The sequence below is a fragment of the Bidens hawaiensis genome, unplaced genomic scaffold (genome assembly GCF_021521415.1).
Source record: "Bidens hawaiensis isolate Kalapana, Puna unplaced genomic scaffold, B.hawaiensis_p1.1 tig00058020_1, whole genome shotgun sequence".
Classification (NCBI taxonomy): domain Eukaryota; kingdom Viridiplantae; phylum Streptophyta; class Magnoliopsida; order Asterales; family Asteraceae; genus Bidens; species Bidens hawaiensis.
Window position 1 is genome coordinate 21,099 of NW_027500473.1, and position 16,824 is coordinate 37,922.

Here is a 16,824-nt window from a genome sequence, read left to right on the forward strand (position 1 = left end):
ATTCTTTGGTTGAAAAGTGATGCTGAATGATGGGGGAAAACTAACACTGCACATACATGATGAATTAGGAGAATGGTGTTTAGGGATATATATACTTAGCTGTATCAAGTTATTTATTATTAATCTAATATCAAGTAGCTAACTAACAACCCAACTCTTTTACACTCTTAATTTTAAACCACAAACAACAGCACACGTCGGCCACAAACCATATGCTAGATTTTTATCATCACCCAACTCATTAATCAATGAATTAAGTAATAAGTAACAATCTTGAAAAAGAACAAACCGCCCACTTCCTCACTTTCATACCTATAAATAATCCTTCATTACTCATAACGAAGCTTCCACGAAGCTCACTATGCCTCACCTTTCCTCCCTCCATATAACCACCCCCTTCTTCCTCCTTCCTTCCATCCCATTCCCACCCTTATTATTATTATTATTATTATTATTATCAATATTATTATCACTTCCACTTCCTATTAATAATAATAATGAAACTGAATACAAAAGTAAACTTCTTCCGATAAAAAACTAACACATCCTCCTCCTCTTCCTCTCCAGACTCCTCTCACCACCGCAAATCCGTATCTAACAAAACCGCTTGTTGGACTCCAACAAGCGTGTTACCTCGTTCTTCCGTCGCCCTCGACGTCCACTACGAACTAATCCAAGCCTTTCGTATGCTGGACGCCGACGGCGACGGACGGATCACCCGATCCGAGTTAACCAACCTGTTAACTCGGATCGGGGGATCCGAACCCCTCAGTTCTGACGAACTGAGTCTGATCATCGACGAGATCGATGCGGATGGCGACGGGACCATCAGTTTGGAAGAGTTTAGTGCGATAAGCTCCGCGTTTGGTCCGCCTGCGTGTGATGATGAGTTGAAGGGCGCCTTTGAGTTTTTTGACACGGACCGTGACGGACGGGTCACGGCGGATGAGTTGTTTGAGGTGTTTAAAGTGATCGGTGACGGACGGTGCACGTTGGAGGATTGTAAGCGTATGATAAGAAGTGTGGATAAAAATGGAGATGGGTTTGTTTGCTTTGAAGACTTTACGAGAATGATGGAGCAGCAGAGATAGATTAATAGATACGTGAAAATATATATTGTAATGAACGATTTTAATATTAATCAAATACTAATTTCTTTAATTTATATATATACTTTTGGTTCTTATTTATTTTTGTGAGAAATTATCGGTTCATACACCCCCGATCATAGTTACTAGGTAGCCCAAGCTTATCACTTCCTGTTTTGAAAAAACCTGTTATACGAAAGTCTACTGCAATTAAAATGTAAAATTTTAATGCGAGAAAGCTTGTTTAGATAATCAACATGTTTTTCTATCATTTGTTTTTGATACATTTGGTTTTTTGGCCCCAGAGGCTGTGAAACTTTTGAGTAGGGTTTAGCGCGTCGTAAACGGAATCTCTTCAGTTTCTAGGTCCCAAAACTTCGTTTTTAGCAGGATTGGCTTTGCTATTCAAAAGAGGATTGCGGCGCAGCTTGTTGCCCGTTTGCCTGTCACTATATTGTAATCGTTTTATAGTAAATTATAATGAAGTGGATCCAAGAATCCTTTTTACTAAAAAAAAAAATCTTAATGGGATCGAAAATATCTTATAGTTAATTATCAACATAATATTTAATAATATTTAATAGATGGATGACCAGGATTAGTCTACTTTCAAATTATATGCTAACTAACCTTAACAAAATAAAATGTTTATTGGGACAAATACTTCTAAAAATGTTCATTGTAAAACTTTTTGGTCCAATCATTTCTTGATAATCGGTTGAAGTTGAAGGGATTTTTAACCAGTCAGCTTTGTTCACGAGTTATAAAACAGTCAGAGTAGACGACATTTATGTTCTTGTAAGACGGCGTTCCGCCGGTTTTCACGTGGAGTGACAGGTGTGTCATTGTTCATCCGACGGGTTTTTGATTTTGACCTTTGATTTTTCTTGAGTTGTCGAAGCCGCTAGGATTCTGAAAATGGCAAGATCGTTGTGCAATTCAATGGGATTACTCTGGCGATCGACAAGGTTTATTTTGGATTCTAACCCGAAGAGATTTATGTGGGCTTCAAACGAGATTATTTTGAATAAGGGACGTATTCCGTTTGGTTAAAAAACTCATCAAGTAATGAATAAAAAATGAACGGGTCGACGAGTTATACCATCGACATTTTGGGAAGGGATTGATCAGATGAACATTTCGTTTAGATTGACTAGTCAAATGAGACTACTTTGGTCAATATCCCTTAATTAAATCAGCATAATAGGTGGATGAGTGAGATTTATTCCCTTTTACCTAATTAACAATTTTAGATTCTTCATAACATTCAACCTTTTAAGCATTCACAAAATGTTCTAAAATAGTTACAGAATTATAAACTAATCAACAAAAATATATCCACATTATAATGTAGCATATTAAGCGTCTAGACACGCTTACATTGGGGAACAACTTAACGACTGTTAAATGATATCTTACAAAATTAACAGTTAACTATATTTCTTCGTACATATTATTCACACATGGAAGTCATCTTCTTCATCCCCGAACGAAGATAAAAGCTCAGGGTCACTGATGATGTTCATGGATGTATGGATTGCCAAATACTAATAACTACTTATAGCGGAACAAGTCCTCTAAATAATTTTGTTATAATTAAAATTATCCACATTAAAAAAATTTGAAGGCAACTTCATATTATAGATTCTATAACTTTTATTAGTTTGTTAGGGTAACTACACGGTGTTAAAACAATAGGTGTTCCTCATCCTCACACATTTCAACTGATTCAATGAAAGTTATAGGTTGGTGGTCCAGTTGTAGAGACAGTCTCTTAAACACTTAAAAGTCTTGGATTCAAGCAGGGCCGGCCATGGCCTATGGCAGGGTGGTCGACAGCCATAGGCCCGACTACCCGTTAGGCCCGAAATTTTAAAAAAAAATCTATGTATTTTTATAAAAAACAATGTGTATATACTTAATGTTTAAACTTAATTAGATAACAACTAACTTGGTCTAGTGGCAAAGAGGTATGACTTCCAACCCAAAGATTGTGGGTTCAAGTCTCATTTGAGGCATTTTTAAGCCTATTTTTTAAAAATAGTTTTTTATACAACCCAAATCATAACTAAGGAAGCCAAATTAAAAATTAAATTGTTTAAACCCAACAAAATCCTCTTTTTAACTTAAGGCCCAAAATATTTTTCGCCTTCAGTTTAATTTTTTTTTCAATTCTCGGAACCGGGCCTGGATTCTAGAGTCACGGACAGAAAAGTACTTCACCTTTCTTAAAAAAAAGAAAGAAAAAAATGAGAGGATGAAAAATTATGATTCAAAAATCAGCAAATTAAATGCATCCGGTGATCCGACGAAAACACTTTCACAAGAGTTTTCATTGGGCCCGATTAGTTTATTTTGTAGCCCAATTCGTACAACAAGCCCAACTTCTGTGGAAATTAACAAATTAGTCCAATATAAGAATTAGCCCTCTTTTCAAGATTCTCATTTCCTCTTTTGGGGTCCTAAATGAATTAGCCCAATACCCATTCTTCACTATATGGCTATAATATTTACTAACTTATAGAACCGTATATCACACGAGTTAGATAATAAAAATGATATGTTTCATAAATATATATTTTTTTCTTATAAAAACGATAAAATATTACACAAGTTAAATAGTGAATATTCGGTTTATAAAATGTTTTATGAACACACTAAACTTTTTTTAAAGATAAAATGTGTAATAAAAAAATTATAATTTTTTTTTATTTAGTAGAAAAGAGAGGCAAGAAACAAAATATTTCAAAATAAATTAAAGAAATAGGTATAGTTAATAGGAGAAAGAGTCCGCAAAAGAGGAAAAATATTCTCTGAGCATGCAACCAGGTACGTTTTTGTCTGCCTTATTGTTTGGTTTTGCTACCATTTTCTTTTTCAGGTCTCTTGACGCGCGTTACTAGCACTTCTGATGACAGTCAGTCTACTACAAGTCTACAACCTTACAAATGGCAACCAGGTACGCTATGAGTTTTACCTATGTCCAGTTTAACTAAACGACATTCATTTTCTTTTTCAAATTTCTCAACGCTCGTTTCCCATATCAATAGGTTAAATTTTCAACCATTTGTTTGGACAAAAATAGTTTTGTCAATGAAATTTACGATTTGGATCGATTAAGAGTAGTCTATGAACATTAGACCATCTTACAGGTTTCAAACTTGAAAGGGAGCAAGATGGGTTCGTGTGACGTGTCTATAGATTTAGGGTTTGTTTGATGAAAAATGTTAATAGCCGTTTAGTGTTATGATGAGGATGATTGTTGTGACATGGATGTGTCAAGCTCATTGGTCCATATCACATTTTTCTGTTGAATTGTCCCATCAGTTTAGCAAAATTTGGAATCCCACAAAGACCTTTGTAGGGCATGCACACGCTACTTTGTGTGTAAGTTGGAAATTCATCTAATATTATATTGTACCAATTACCAACCTTCATGTTTGCTCTACAATGGCTCTTTCATACATCATCCTTTTTGCTGAAATATCCATCAATACGAGATATTGACCCCATATATATCATGTGTAACCATATACGAGACGTATAGCCCTTCATATAAACTTATACAGGAATTATAGGGGGGGGGGGTGGAGTGTCCCTAGTAGGACCCTTCTTTTACCATAACTAGAGAAATTGTTTAGCTATTTCAACTCTTTTGCACTATTTATTTATTATTTGTTTTCATATAACTTTTACAATTAAACACGATTTTTAATCAATAATTCAATATTACATTATTACATATAGTGTAATTATTTGTACTCATATCTATGGCTATCAAGGTGTGTAAAAACGTGTTTCAAGATAGACAATAATTTAAATTCATCTGGTCTAAATAATATACTTTTATATAATTTATTATAAAATTAAAGATTAATGATCAAGGTGAAATCTTTAAAAACCTTGTATAAGGGACTACATGAATTGAATCACTTATTATAAAGCTCCTTAGGCTCCCGATACACACACACATGTGTATGTGTATGAGAGGGAGAGAAAGAGAAAAATGAGTATGGCTGACCACTCAACAACCTTCCGCGCCCATCGTTATGAGGCTTCTCCTCCTTCTGCGCCCCCATCTCCGCGCCCCACTGCGGTGTCCGGCGCCCTTGACGCCCTAAAGATGCCCCCATTTAAACGCCTGTAAGGAACCGTCTAAGGGACTACATAAATCAGATCACTTATTATAAAATGATGGCTCTTTTCTTCAATTTTATTTCTTAATATAAAATTATCGTTTTATTTATTATTTAGCAAAGCTTTATTCTAGAAAAACAACACTATCAAAACAACCAATTAAGGCTAGATCTCCTCCACTGAAAAAAAACATAATCAAAGATAAATTATTCTAATTAATTTCCGACATAATCAAGGCTAGATCATCCATTAAAAAAACAACACAATCAAAATCCAAAACAGTATTAACTTTTTAAATATAAATCCCATAATTATATTCATGTTAATAATTTAGTGTTTATTTTTTATTGCCATGTCAAGAAGGGAGATTTTGTATCACTTTCATCCACCTGATAGGAAACAAAGAATGGAAGTAATATACTATTATATAACTTCAGCCGACAAATGTATTTTCATATCTGGAAAAAATGGATATTAGTATCAAAACATAATTAAATACATTAAACATATAGTGCCTTTAAATATGTCAAGTAACAAATTTTGATACTTATTTCTTAAAAAAATGGATTTAAATGATCCAAATTATTAACTACAATTGGTCTAGTACAACTTATAATTTTGTTATCCTTAACAATCGTAGTATAACAAATTGTTAACTACACTTATTTCTGTTGAGGTGACTATCACTTGGACTATTTCTATTTATTAAGATCTTACATTTATTATAAAAATATAGGTTTGTATATGAATTTGAGAAGAAAAAAAAATGGTTGGGGGCCAGGTTAGAACCTGAGACCTACAAGTTATTTTATGCAAGCTAGACCAGTAAGCCAATGTCTCAATTTAATTGCTTTGATATTTCCGGTTAAAACCTTAAACAAGGTCATCGCTCTTCTTTTTCTCCAATTAACCCTAATACTAGTAGCCCATGTTTTACCCCTAAATTGTACATGAATCATATTCAAATTTTCAGACATTGGATAATACCTACAATTATTGACAAGGGCGGACCTGTGGTATAGGGGTTGAACGTACCCTGTAAAGAAAAACTGTTTAGAGATAGATATGTTAAAATCTCGATCGGTCTCTAAGAAATTTTGACTACGCCCCCCTCCAAGCCTTTAAAAACATTTCTTGGGTCCACCACGGATAATCGAACTATAAGTGTGATGATAAGGCTAAATGATCTAGGAGCTATTCCCACTGGCCATCATAAATATAAACAGAGTTAAATTAATTTGCTAGGCTGAGGTGTTTATTGATAATAAAATTGAAAGTTGAGATTGCCACTAGGGATGACGTTTTTGGTACTGGTACCGATTGGCACCGGCACTGAATTCGGTACTGGTACGGTTCGGTACGGTACCGGTATTTCCAAATTTTGCACAAAATACCGGTACCGAACCGATACCGGTACCCAATATTTCAAATATTCAGGTTTGAGATTTTCGAGATCGGTAACAGTACCATCCCGAGCTCATTCATAATTACCACTAGTCAGTTAGTAGTAGTTGCTAATAACTTGTATTATTAAAAATACAATTAATATTCCTACTTTATACTCCGTAAGTTTTTATTATTAATTTCCAACTATTCATTACTGTGCATATCATAGAAATAAGCATGATGAAAATAAATTAAATGAAGCTTTGGTGTCCAAAGTAGGCCAGAAATTAAGTGATTGCAATAAGTCACTTTGGTAGATAACGAAATGCAATAGAAAGACATCATGGATTGACAACACATCACTCACTGTCTTATGATTTCAAAGAATTTGGAATTGACACTTGACTTGTCATTTCAAACTCGATTCAAGCAACTGCTCCAAACTCACATTACTCTCTGCTTTTTTATTCCCTTTGTGTTTAATATACTAGATCCATTTTTGACTGATTATGGCTTTACATGTTAAATTCTCAAACATATGCAAAGCAACTAGATGTTAAGACTTTACCCATTAATATAATAATTATAAATTATTGGACTCGTATAGTATGGCTGTATGGGGTGGGTTTACTCTTAGCCAGTTTACTAGATTAGACGCTTATATATGGACATATGGCTTCAACCTCTGCCTTTGCTGGATAAACTTGTCTTTTTAGATTTTTAATTTTCTTTTCGTTTTCTTTTAGCTAATTAAGCTGCCATTGTAGGTTCTTTCTTTTTTGCTCCGATTATTTGACTTTTCTTAGTTGGTGTTTTTGTTCTAGACTCACTTGAGTTGAGGTATCTATATATTTTTCTGGGTCATTTTATATGTTGATACAAGAACAATTTACTTCGCGTGGGATCCAGAAATCTACATGAATCTTTAGTTGTGTTTCTACTTTTATTCTCATGTATTATGAATCCGATTTTTGGAATGTGGAAGAGGTACGACCGCAAGGGTCCAAAATTTTAAGCGACAAAAAAAAGGACCCCAGGTATCAAAAATGGTTTACCATTAAATATTATGTTCTGGATTTAAACACAAAAGTAGTGATGGTATAGACATGTTTAAATCCTCTTTATAACATAGGTAAGGTTATGGGTTCTACACATTCCAAATCTCATAGGCCCTACATGTATTCTAATTGTTTTCAATATATACATGAACACCACCACCAATCTATATGCAATATGATAGAGCGTTTGAACCATTATTAACAAGAAAAGTGGTATAGGTGATTAAAAGTAGATAAATAACTTTTCTTTACCTTTCCTTTTATAAATTAACTCGAGAACACAACAATAATAACTCTCACAATTAAAAAAAACTAACGGCATGGATAAACACTAAAAAAAACATCCTTAAAAATATGTTAGTTGAGTTAGTTGAGTTAATATATATTTAATAAAAGATGGTGTGGTGGCATCAATGAGTTATCTAATGCTTTGTATTTTTAAATGATGGAGGTTTAAATTATATAAGTGAACAAAAAAACGGAACTAATTCATGTGTTGTTATATATGTGTATGGTTATGTCGGAATAACTTTGTCCATATATATTTATGTTCTTACAAGTAATAAAAGTTTTCAATTTATACAATAATAACAATATACATAAGACTTAAGAGATTTTATATGTGATATAATCACATTAACTTTAGTCATCATTAACGGTAATGGTAAATTCTTATATATAACTAAAAACAGATACCAAATTCTTACTCAATTCTTATTCATGATGCGACTATATAAATATAACCTGTAAAAAATATTATTCTTTTTATTTTATATGAGAAAATATCGCCGTTGGCTTAGTTTCAAAAAGTGATTAACTAGGCGTTTACACATGAAGTATACATATTAGTAGAGTATAATTTTTAATTTGGATTATCATGTCTTAATCACATGGACTTCTTCTTGAGCTAGCTACATTAATGACCCACTCTCAATGAGTTTGTCTAAAAAGAATAGCGCCATTAACTTTATATCACTCGATACCTTAAAGGGTATTTTAGTAAACTTAAAAATTCAATAATGGGTATGGTAGGAAGAAAGAAACCACGAGGGCCGTCAGGACATGCCACTATTTCTCAACTAAACTCTCTTATACATAAAAAAAAATAAAACAATAATTATGCTAGCAAAATCAATGTGGGTGAGGTAATCACGATCAAAGAGAAATAAAAATATAGATTGATACGAGTTAAAAGAGATGTTTAGTAACGCTAGCTTGTTTGATTACTTATTTTAATGCAATCCGATTATCCGAATACCTTTGAAGTAAATGGATCTCACACCAAACATTTTGTGTTGGTGCTCCTCAACAAAATGGGAGTGGTGGAAAGGAAACATAAACGTCTTTTGGAAATTTCCCGGGTGGTTTTATTGTTTCAATCAAATTTTCCTAATAAGTTCAATGGAGGTTACATAATAACAACTTATTTGGTCAATCAGTCTCCAGTTATGATACATGAAGGAAAAACTCCACATGAACTTATTTTTGGTAAACCGCCTTTCATATGGTCACTTAAGAAGTTTTGAATGTTTTTGTTATGCCTCTACATCTAAATAGGGTGGAGACAAATTGAAGCCAATAGCATATCCTTGTATGTTCATTGGATATATATATATATCCGGTTATGAAAATGTGTTATAAGCTTTGTAATCTTAAAACAAATACTATTGTGATTTCTAGAGATGTTGCTTTCGTTAAACACATTTTTCATCTATTAATTAAACAAGATAGTTCTACTCTTTTTACACTGCTGAACACCTCTCTCAATATTCTGGCAAGACGCTCTCTATGGGTAGAAACCTTCTCTACTGGGACATGTTTTCGTGAGTGAACGATTCATTTGGTGAAAACAAAACCTTGACGTATTGGCCGGGTGAGCAACCTATCAAGGATAAAGATAACAATATACAACCACGATTTACTTGGGTTGTTATAAGAAGGCTAGTTGGGAAGCTTAATTACTTAACCCATATATATTAAACCAGATGGTTTGGTGTTTGTTGTTCAATTCCTTAATCAGTTCATGAGTGATCCAAGAATTCCACATGGGGATGCTTCGTGGCATTCTCTCTGTTATGCACGATGTACTTCTCGACAATGATTATTCATCAATAACAAGCTAGACTTCAAAATTAAAATCCGTGCAGTTAATTTCGCATTGAGAGTGCATGATGGCTTTGTATGAAAAATATATGTATGTTAATTATATTGTTAATTTTTATTTTTATTATTTTATTATTCTATTTTAATTAATTACACGTATAATACACATGTCTAAAGTTAGCATATGATATGTGTAATCTTATTGAAGTTAATGAGAAATCAATAACCACCGACTCTATATCTCTGTTTTAGAACCCTTGAGGCCTTGACAATGGTTTAGCAATTGGTGAGGGTATGTAACATTCTAAATTTCATATTTTATAATTCAAATGATTTTGGAAAATCAAATTAAAGGCCTTGAAGTAGTTTAATTACAATAAACGTTAAGGTAAAATATAATTGTATATTTTACTTAATAGTTGTAACAATATTTGAAAGTTTAAATACTTGATAACTTGTAAGCTTGATAGAATAATACGGAGTAATACTTATAAGTGTGCAAAGTAGAAGAAACTGGATTTCACGTTTAGTGCTGGTTACTAAAGTTTACCAAATAAGAAATTTCAAGGGCTATATAGCAATTTGGCAAAAGTCATGTGGTGGTATAAATCACCTGGAACATTCATGCATATATAGCATTTGGGCAAAAATCACATATTTCTTGTACTTCATTTCGAGCTCGATCGTCATATATAGGAATATGTAGACAATAAGATTGCCTGCAACGTTTTTTTGTGTTCCTCATAAAACATCATTTGTTTGAGGAATTCTGACATCTCCACCGTCAAACTACGAAACCATGGGAGTTTTGCACTAGCAGCTAAATCGGTAACCAAATGGAATTCGTGAAATCGATTCGATTAACTCACACCAATTTACACAAAGGTTGCAAGTGCTTTGTGAGTTTTATTTTTTGGAACAACAGAATTTCATTAAACTAGCAAGAGGCTAGAGATCAAACAACCAACAACCAAATTATAATGAGAACTTACACCAATCCAGCCATAAAATACTTTTACAAAACGATTTTTTAACCAAAGAGAACTTAACGAATTAATCTCCTCCAAAAATTTTGAGAGACGGTCCAATTTGTTGGAAAAAATAATTTCATTCATTGTTTTCAGTAGGAACTAGGAAGTGGGTCACAATATGTAAGGCTCATTTTGTTATAAGTCTTTTGTATTTATTTGTACTTTAACGTTTATGTAATTAGCTAGTCGGATTGTTATGTTTGTATGTTTGGGTCCGAGGCCTTGTAATATGGAGTCCATTGGGTCGTTCATAATGGAAGATAGCATGGCATAGCTTCACCTATTTAAGGTGAAGCATGCACATGCTAACACAACCTTTTGCAAATACTCAACCTTATTCACTTACAAACTCTCTCTCAACTCTCTCCCTTCTCTCCTCCCTCACAGCAATAAACAATACCAAACAAGATCCGAGATCTCGGTTACTCACTATTGATTTCCACTAGCCAGTGTTAAGATTTATCCAAGTAGACTAGTTGTTGTGTTGTTTGAATTAAAAAATATAAATAGAACTAATAAAGATACATAATTAATTTATTAGTAATAAATACTAATGAGTACTCCTTTGTCCAAATTTTTTTAACATTTTCCGTACGCACCAACATGTTGTGAGAATGATGTTGTAGAACGCTTAGGTTTTCCGATGATCAAGAGTGCTTGTTTCATGAATCTGCTTTAGCAAATCTTGCACCGAAAACACATATATTAAAAAAAAGAATATGACACCAATTACTAATTAACGAATTGCGAAACACGAGTGGCAAAGTAGCACGAAGTTAGCAAATGGTCTCCCTTTTTATCATAATCACCACATATCCTACAAAACTACAAGTCACCAAATCCATATCGATTTTCTTTAAGATAAAGCCACGTACAAAATTCTCTTCATTTCAGCTTCCCAATCAAAAGCATTAACAGACATATTGTTTTCACTACTTTCTAGAGGTAAATTAAGGTCAAATATTATGATCCTGAATGTTTAAATAATAACTAATTCATTCTTCATAGTTTTTGAAATTTTAATACTTTTTCAGTTTTTCACCCATTTATATATTCTCTCTCTCTCTAGAAAAAAAATATCTCCCACAACTCCACAAGAACAAGAAATCACAGTAACCTTATTCTCTCTCTCTAGAACCTACAGAAACATGAAGTTGAAGAAAACACTATTGACTTCAACTCTCTCTTAACAATCTGACAAAAAACCAATAATTCTTTTCTTCTTCTTGTTCTTTTTATAATTATTATTAGTTTATTATTACTAATATTATTATCATTATCCAACAACCATGTCACTTGAAGATTCATTAAGATCTCTATCACTAGACTATCTCAACCTTCTATCAATGGTCAAGCTTTCAGTGATGTAAACTGAAGAGGTAGGTCCCAGCAGAACCCAGTTGGACCTGCAAGACTCATCTTAAAGAGGGACGTCTGCGCAGTTGGACCCGCAAGACGCACCTTAGAGGGACGTCTACGCAAAGACCAACTGGATCCGCAGGACCCACCATGCTCAGAGAGATGACGTCCTTACGCGCAGTACGCAAGCTGTTCCCGCAGGAAAAGCCTCCCAATGGTGACGTACCCCGCCTGTTACCGCAGCTGCGGATACTAGCCATCAGGGAAGGCTACCCGCACTAACAGCAAGGCTACACGCACAAGGCAATAACTCAAATAATTCAGTAATGTCACCTGAAGAAGAAGCAAGCCGGGAATACTCCCGCCCAAAGCCGGGAATACTCCCGCCCAAATGAGACAGTCCGTACGCTACTGGAGGATCTTTTGTACTATACCTGCCAAGGTATGGACAAAAGATCTGACCAAAGCAGCGACAGCTCACTGACAACAGTACGACGAGGAGCACGCTCCAATACTTAATGTCACTATCAGCCGCTGCCTACTCACCAACCCCTGTCGTGGCACGTACATAGCCTGCAGTTGGTGGAAAATGAATAGTACACAGCCGGCCATGTCACTATCAGCCGCTGCCTACCCACCAACCACCAGCATGGCACGTGCGTAGCCCACAGTTGGTAGAAAAGGAATATTATACAGCTGGCTGTACCTGCTTGAAAACCTACCTTCGGCTATAAATACTCCAACACATTGGAACGGTATCATTATCTTATATCTCCATATATTATCTGATATCTGCTCTAGCAATTTCTCTTAATATACACTTATATTCAAGAGCAATCTAGTCTGATTCTCACGCCGGATGGTGGTCACAAGGAGGTACCCCCCCTTCTCAGTGACGAGCTCACGGTGTCTGTTTTGCAGGTCATCAGAGGAATAACCATCTTTGCCGGACCTAACCCTCATGGAAATATCTATTTAACCCCCAGATTATCCGTAATCTGCCCGGGGTCACTTAGTGTTTCTTCATAGTTTCTATGAAGAAACTATGATCCTGAATGTTTAAATAATATACACTACTTTCTAGAGGTAAATTAAGGTCAAATATTATGATCCTGAATGTTTAAATAATAACTAATTCATTCTTCATAGTTTTTGAAATTTTAATACTTTTTCAGTTTTTCACCCATTTATATATTCTCTCTCTCTCTCTAGAAAAAAAATATCTCCCACAACTCCACAAGAACAAGAAATCACAGTAACCTTATTCTCTCTCTCTAGAACCTACAGAAACATGAAGTTGAAGAAAACACTATTGACTTCAACTCTCTCTTAACAATCTGACAAAAAACCAATAATTCTTTTCTTCTTCTTGTTCTTTTTATAATTATTATTAGTTTATTATTACTAATATTATTATCATTATCCAACAACCATGTCACTTGAAGATTCATTAAGATCTCTATCACTAGACTATCTCAACCTTCTATCAATGGTCAAGCTTTCAGTGATGTAACCTTTAGTGTGGAGGGTAAAATCGTCCATGCCCACCGTTGCATCCTAGCAGCTCGAAGCTTGTTTTTCAGGAAGTTCTTTTGTGGACCCGACTCTCCAACCGAGTCCAGATCCGACCCGTTAGGTTCAAGACACTTAACAGGTGGTTCACAGATGGTGATACCTGTGAACTCGGTTGGGTATGAAGTGTTCTTGCTTATGTTGCAGTTTTTGTATAGTGGTCAGGTTTCAATTGTGCCTCAGAAACATGAACCTAGACCTAATTGTGGTGAGAGAGGGTGTTGGCACACACATTGCTCGTCAGCCGTTGATCTTGCTCTTGATACTCTCTCAGCCGCTAGATCATTTGGAGTTGAACAACTTGTGTTAATAACTCAGGTAATTTACTCTCTTTCTCTAAACTATATATATTATCTCTTTTACTATGAACATTTTTTTAACAAGAAATATTTATGGGTTGTTTGTAAATTTTGTAGCTTTAAAACCTTGTCACAAAATATTTTTTCATTTTTTTGGGCACCTGAAGCTGTGTTACACACTTACTCTCTCTCTAAAACTAATTTATTTCTTTTACTATGAAGAAATTAACAAGAATATTTTATGGGTTGTTTGTAAACGTCTTTGTAGCTTTAAAATCTTTTCATATAAAAAATAATATTTGATTATTATTATTATTTTCATATTTTGTTTCTTTTTTGGGTACCTGAAGCTGTGTTTATTTTTTCATGAAGAAAGGTTGAACATATGAAGAATTACAGTATAATCTTTCTTGAGAATGTACAGAATATTACCAAAAATGTTTTTTTGAAAGTGAAGTGTCAAAACTAAAATATGTTATCTTGATTTCATGAACATTGATGGTTTCTTGAACTGGCTTCAATTACTCTATCTTTATGTTACACATTACCGGTTTTCTATATTTAGATCTTTTTTTTATCCATCTCTAGTCTTGTCTTCAACAGTTATTAAATTACACCCATTATTGGTATACAGAAAAGAGATTTTATTTCTTATTTTTAAATATCGTACATTTATCATCTAACATGCATCCTAAATGTTATAACTAGCTTATTATTGTAATGGTTAAAATAATAATCTTTTGAATTTATTCAATTGGACTATTATAATCTTGATCTTCAACAGTTATTACCACACTTCATTAATAATACAGAATCACACAACCTTAACCAAAATGTTAAAACTTATAACTTATAGTTATTGGTTATAAAAATATTTTTTTTGATAATCTTGATCTTTAGAACACATTAATTTGTAGAAGCAACTAGCAATCATGGTTGAGAAAGCTTCTATTGAGGATGTGATGAAGGTTCTTTTAGCTTCAAGAAAACAAGACATGCATCAACTATGGACAACTTGTTCTCATTTAGTGGCGAAATCCGGTCTCCCACCCGAAATTCTAGCTAAACATATTCCTATTGAACTAGTAGCAAAGATAGAAGAACTCCGAATAAAATCATCGGTTACTCGCCGCTCATTCATGCCTCACCACCACCACCACCATGATTTATCAGTCGCGGCTGATCTCGAAGATCAAAAGATTCGACGATTGAGACGCGCGCTTGATTCATCGGATGTGGAGCTTGTTAAGCTCATGGTCATGGGTGAAGGGCTAAATCTTGATGAAGCATTAGCATTACATTATGCAGTTGAAAATTGCAGCCGTGAGGTAGTGAAAGCATTGCTTGAATTAGGTGCTGCTGATGTTAATTATCCGGCTGGACCGGTTGGGAAAACGCCTCTTCACATAGCGTCCGAGATGGTCTCAGCGGACATGGTTAAGGTGTTACTAGACCATCATGCAGACCCTAATGTTAGAACCATTGAAGGGATTACACCACTTGATATTCTAAGAACCCTAACTTCTGATTTCTTGTTCAAAGGGGCGGTTCCCGGGTTAACTAATATTGAACCAAATAAGCTCAGGCTTTGCCTTGAGCTTGTTCAATCAGCTGCATTGGTGATATCAAGGGAAGCACAAAATGCGAGTTCGAATTCGACACAAATTTATCCGCGAATGAATGATGATTCAAGATTGGTTTATTTGAATCTTGGAGCAGCACAAATGGGATGTAACAAGATGGATGTAAGTGGAGGAAGAGAGGATCATCATCATAATTCAAGACATGGTTCTTTGCAAGGTGGTTGTGACACTTCAATGTATGATCACCATCCTCATCATGAGTATAATTAGGTCAACTATCTTTATATATTTATCTTTTTTTTTATATATATCCTTGACCTTGAATCAAGTTTATATATCTTTTGCCCAAGAAGTGGGATTGATCAAGCACAAATCAATCAACACATTTATGGGTTTCAATGTTTCATCTCTCTTCTGTGTGTTCTTGGAGGTTGATATTCTTTTTCTGGCCATTTACATTGGGTATTTTTCAAAGATAAAATTTGCTATATGTTTATTAGGTTTTATGAAGTAGATATAAAGGAAGTTAAAATAATTTATGTGAACTATTATATATATATTACTCCCTCCGTCCCATTATAAGTGTCATATTTTGACTTTACAAGTCTTTCTTTTGTAACTTTGACCGTAAATATTTTTGCTCGTGTCATATAATACTTGATGAAAGTTATATCAATGTAAAATACATTTAAAACCCAATCCATTCATATATTTTACATCAAGTATTATAAGTATAACACAAACAAAAATATTGACTGTCAAAGTTTAACAAAAAAGACTTGAAAAATCAAATTAGGACACTTATAATTGGACGGATGGAGTAATAACTATAGTAAAATTGGCTAATAATAATATCTGGTGTCAATATGAACAATTATACGTCTAATATTGTTTAATTCATCTGTTGCTAAGGATAATCACAGTCTAATGGAAAAGTAAATCCGTCTCCCACTATTGCCAAGTGTAATTAGAGTCTAACGGTATAGTAAGATCTTCTGTCCCTGATGAGCACATGAATGTTTTTGTTTTTATCTCATTTAGAATTGTAAACTGATTTGAAACCGTATAAGTGAAAGTTATGAGCATATTAAGTTACTATGCGTTAGATCGAGCTTGTTTTTTCAAAACAAAAATGAAATTTAAGATCATTCATCATGTTTGTTACAGTTTGAAATGTTGAAAACAATTTACCTAAAATAAACAGTTTT

The 16,824-nt window shown here is 34.0% G+C and overlaps 1 protein-coding gene and 1 pseudogene across 2 annotated transcripts; both read left to right on the forward strand.

Annotated features, from left to right (window-relative positions):
- Window positions 1–533: 533 nt before the first annotated feature.
- LOC143602145 (putative calcium-binding protein CML36) lies at window positions 534–1,169 on the forward strand (the record flags this gene model as incomplete). Its single annotated transcript, XM_077079358.1, has 1 exon — window positions 534–1,169. A coding segment is annotated over one exon (558 nt), but the record flags the coding sequence as incomplete, so codon positions are not given.
- A 12,245-nt stretch (window positions 1,170–13,414) lies between these two features.
- LOC143602144 (BTB/POZ domain and ankyrin repeat-containing protein NBCL-like) lies at window positions 13,415–16,066 on the forward strand (annotated as a pseudogene). Its single transcript, XR_013147778.1, has 2 exons — window positions 13,415–14,052; window positions 14,951–16,066. The product of XR_013147778.1 is annotated as a BTB/POZ domain and ankyrin repeat-containing protein NBCL-like (transcript).
- Window positions 16,067–16,824: the final 758 nt, after the last annotated feature.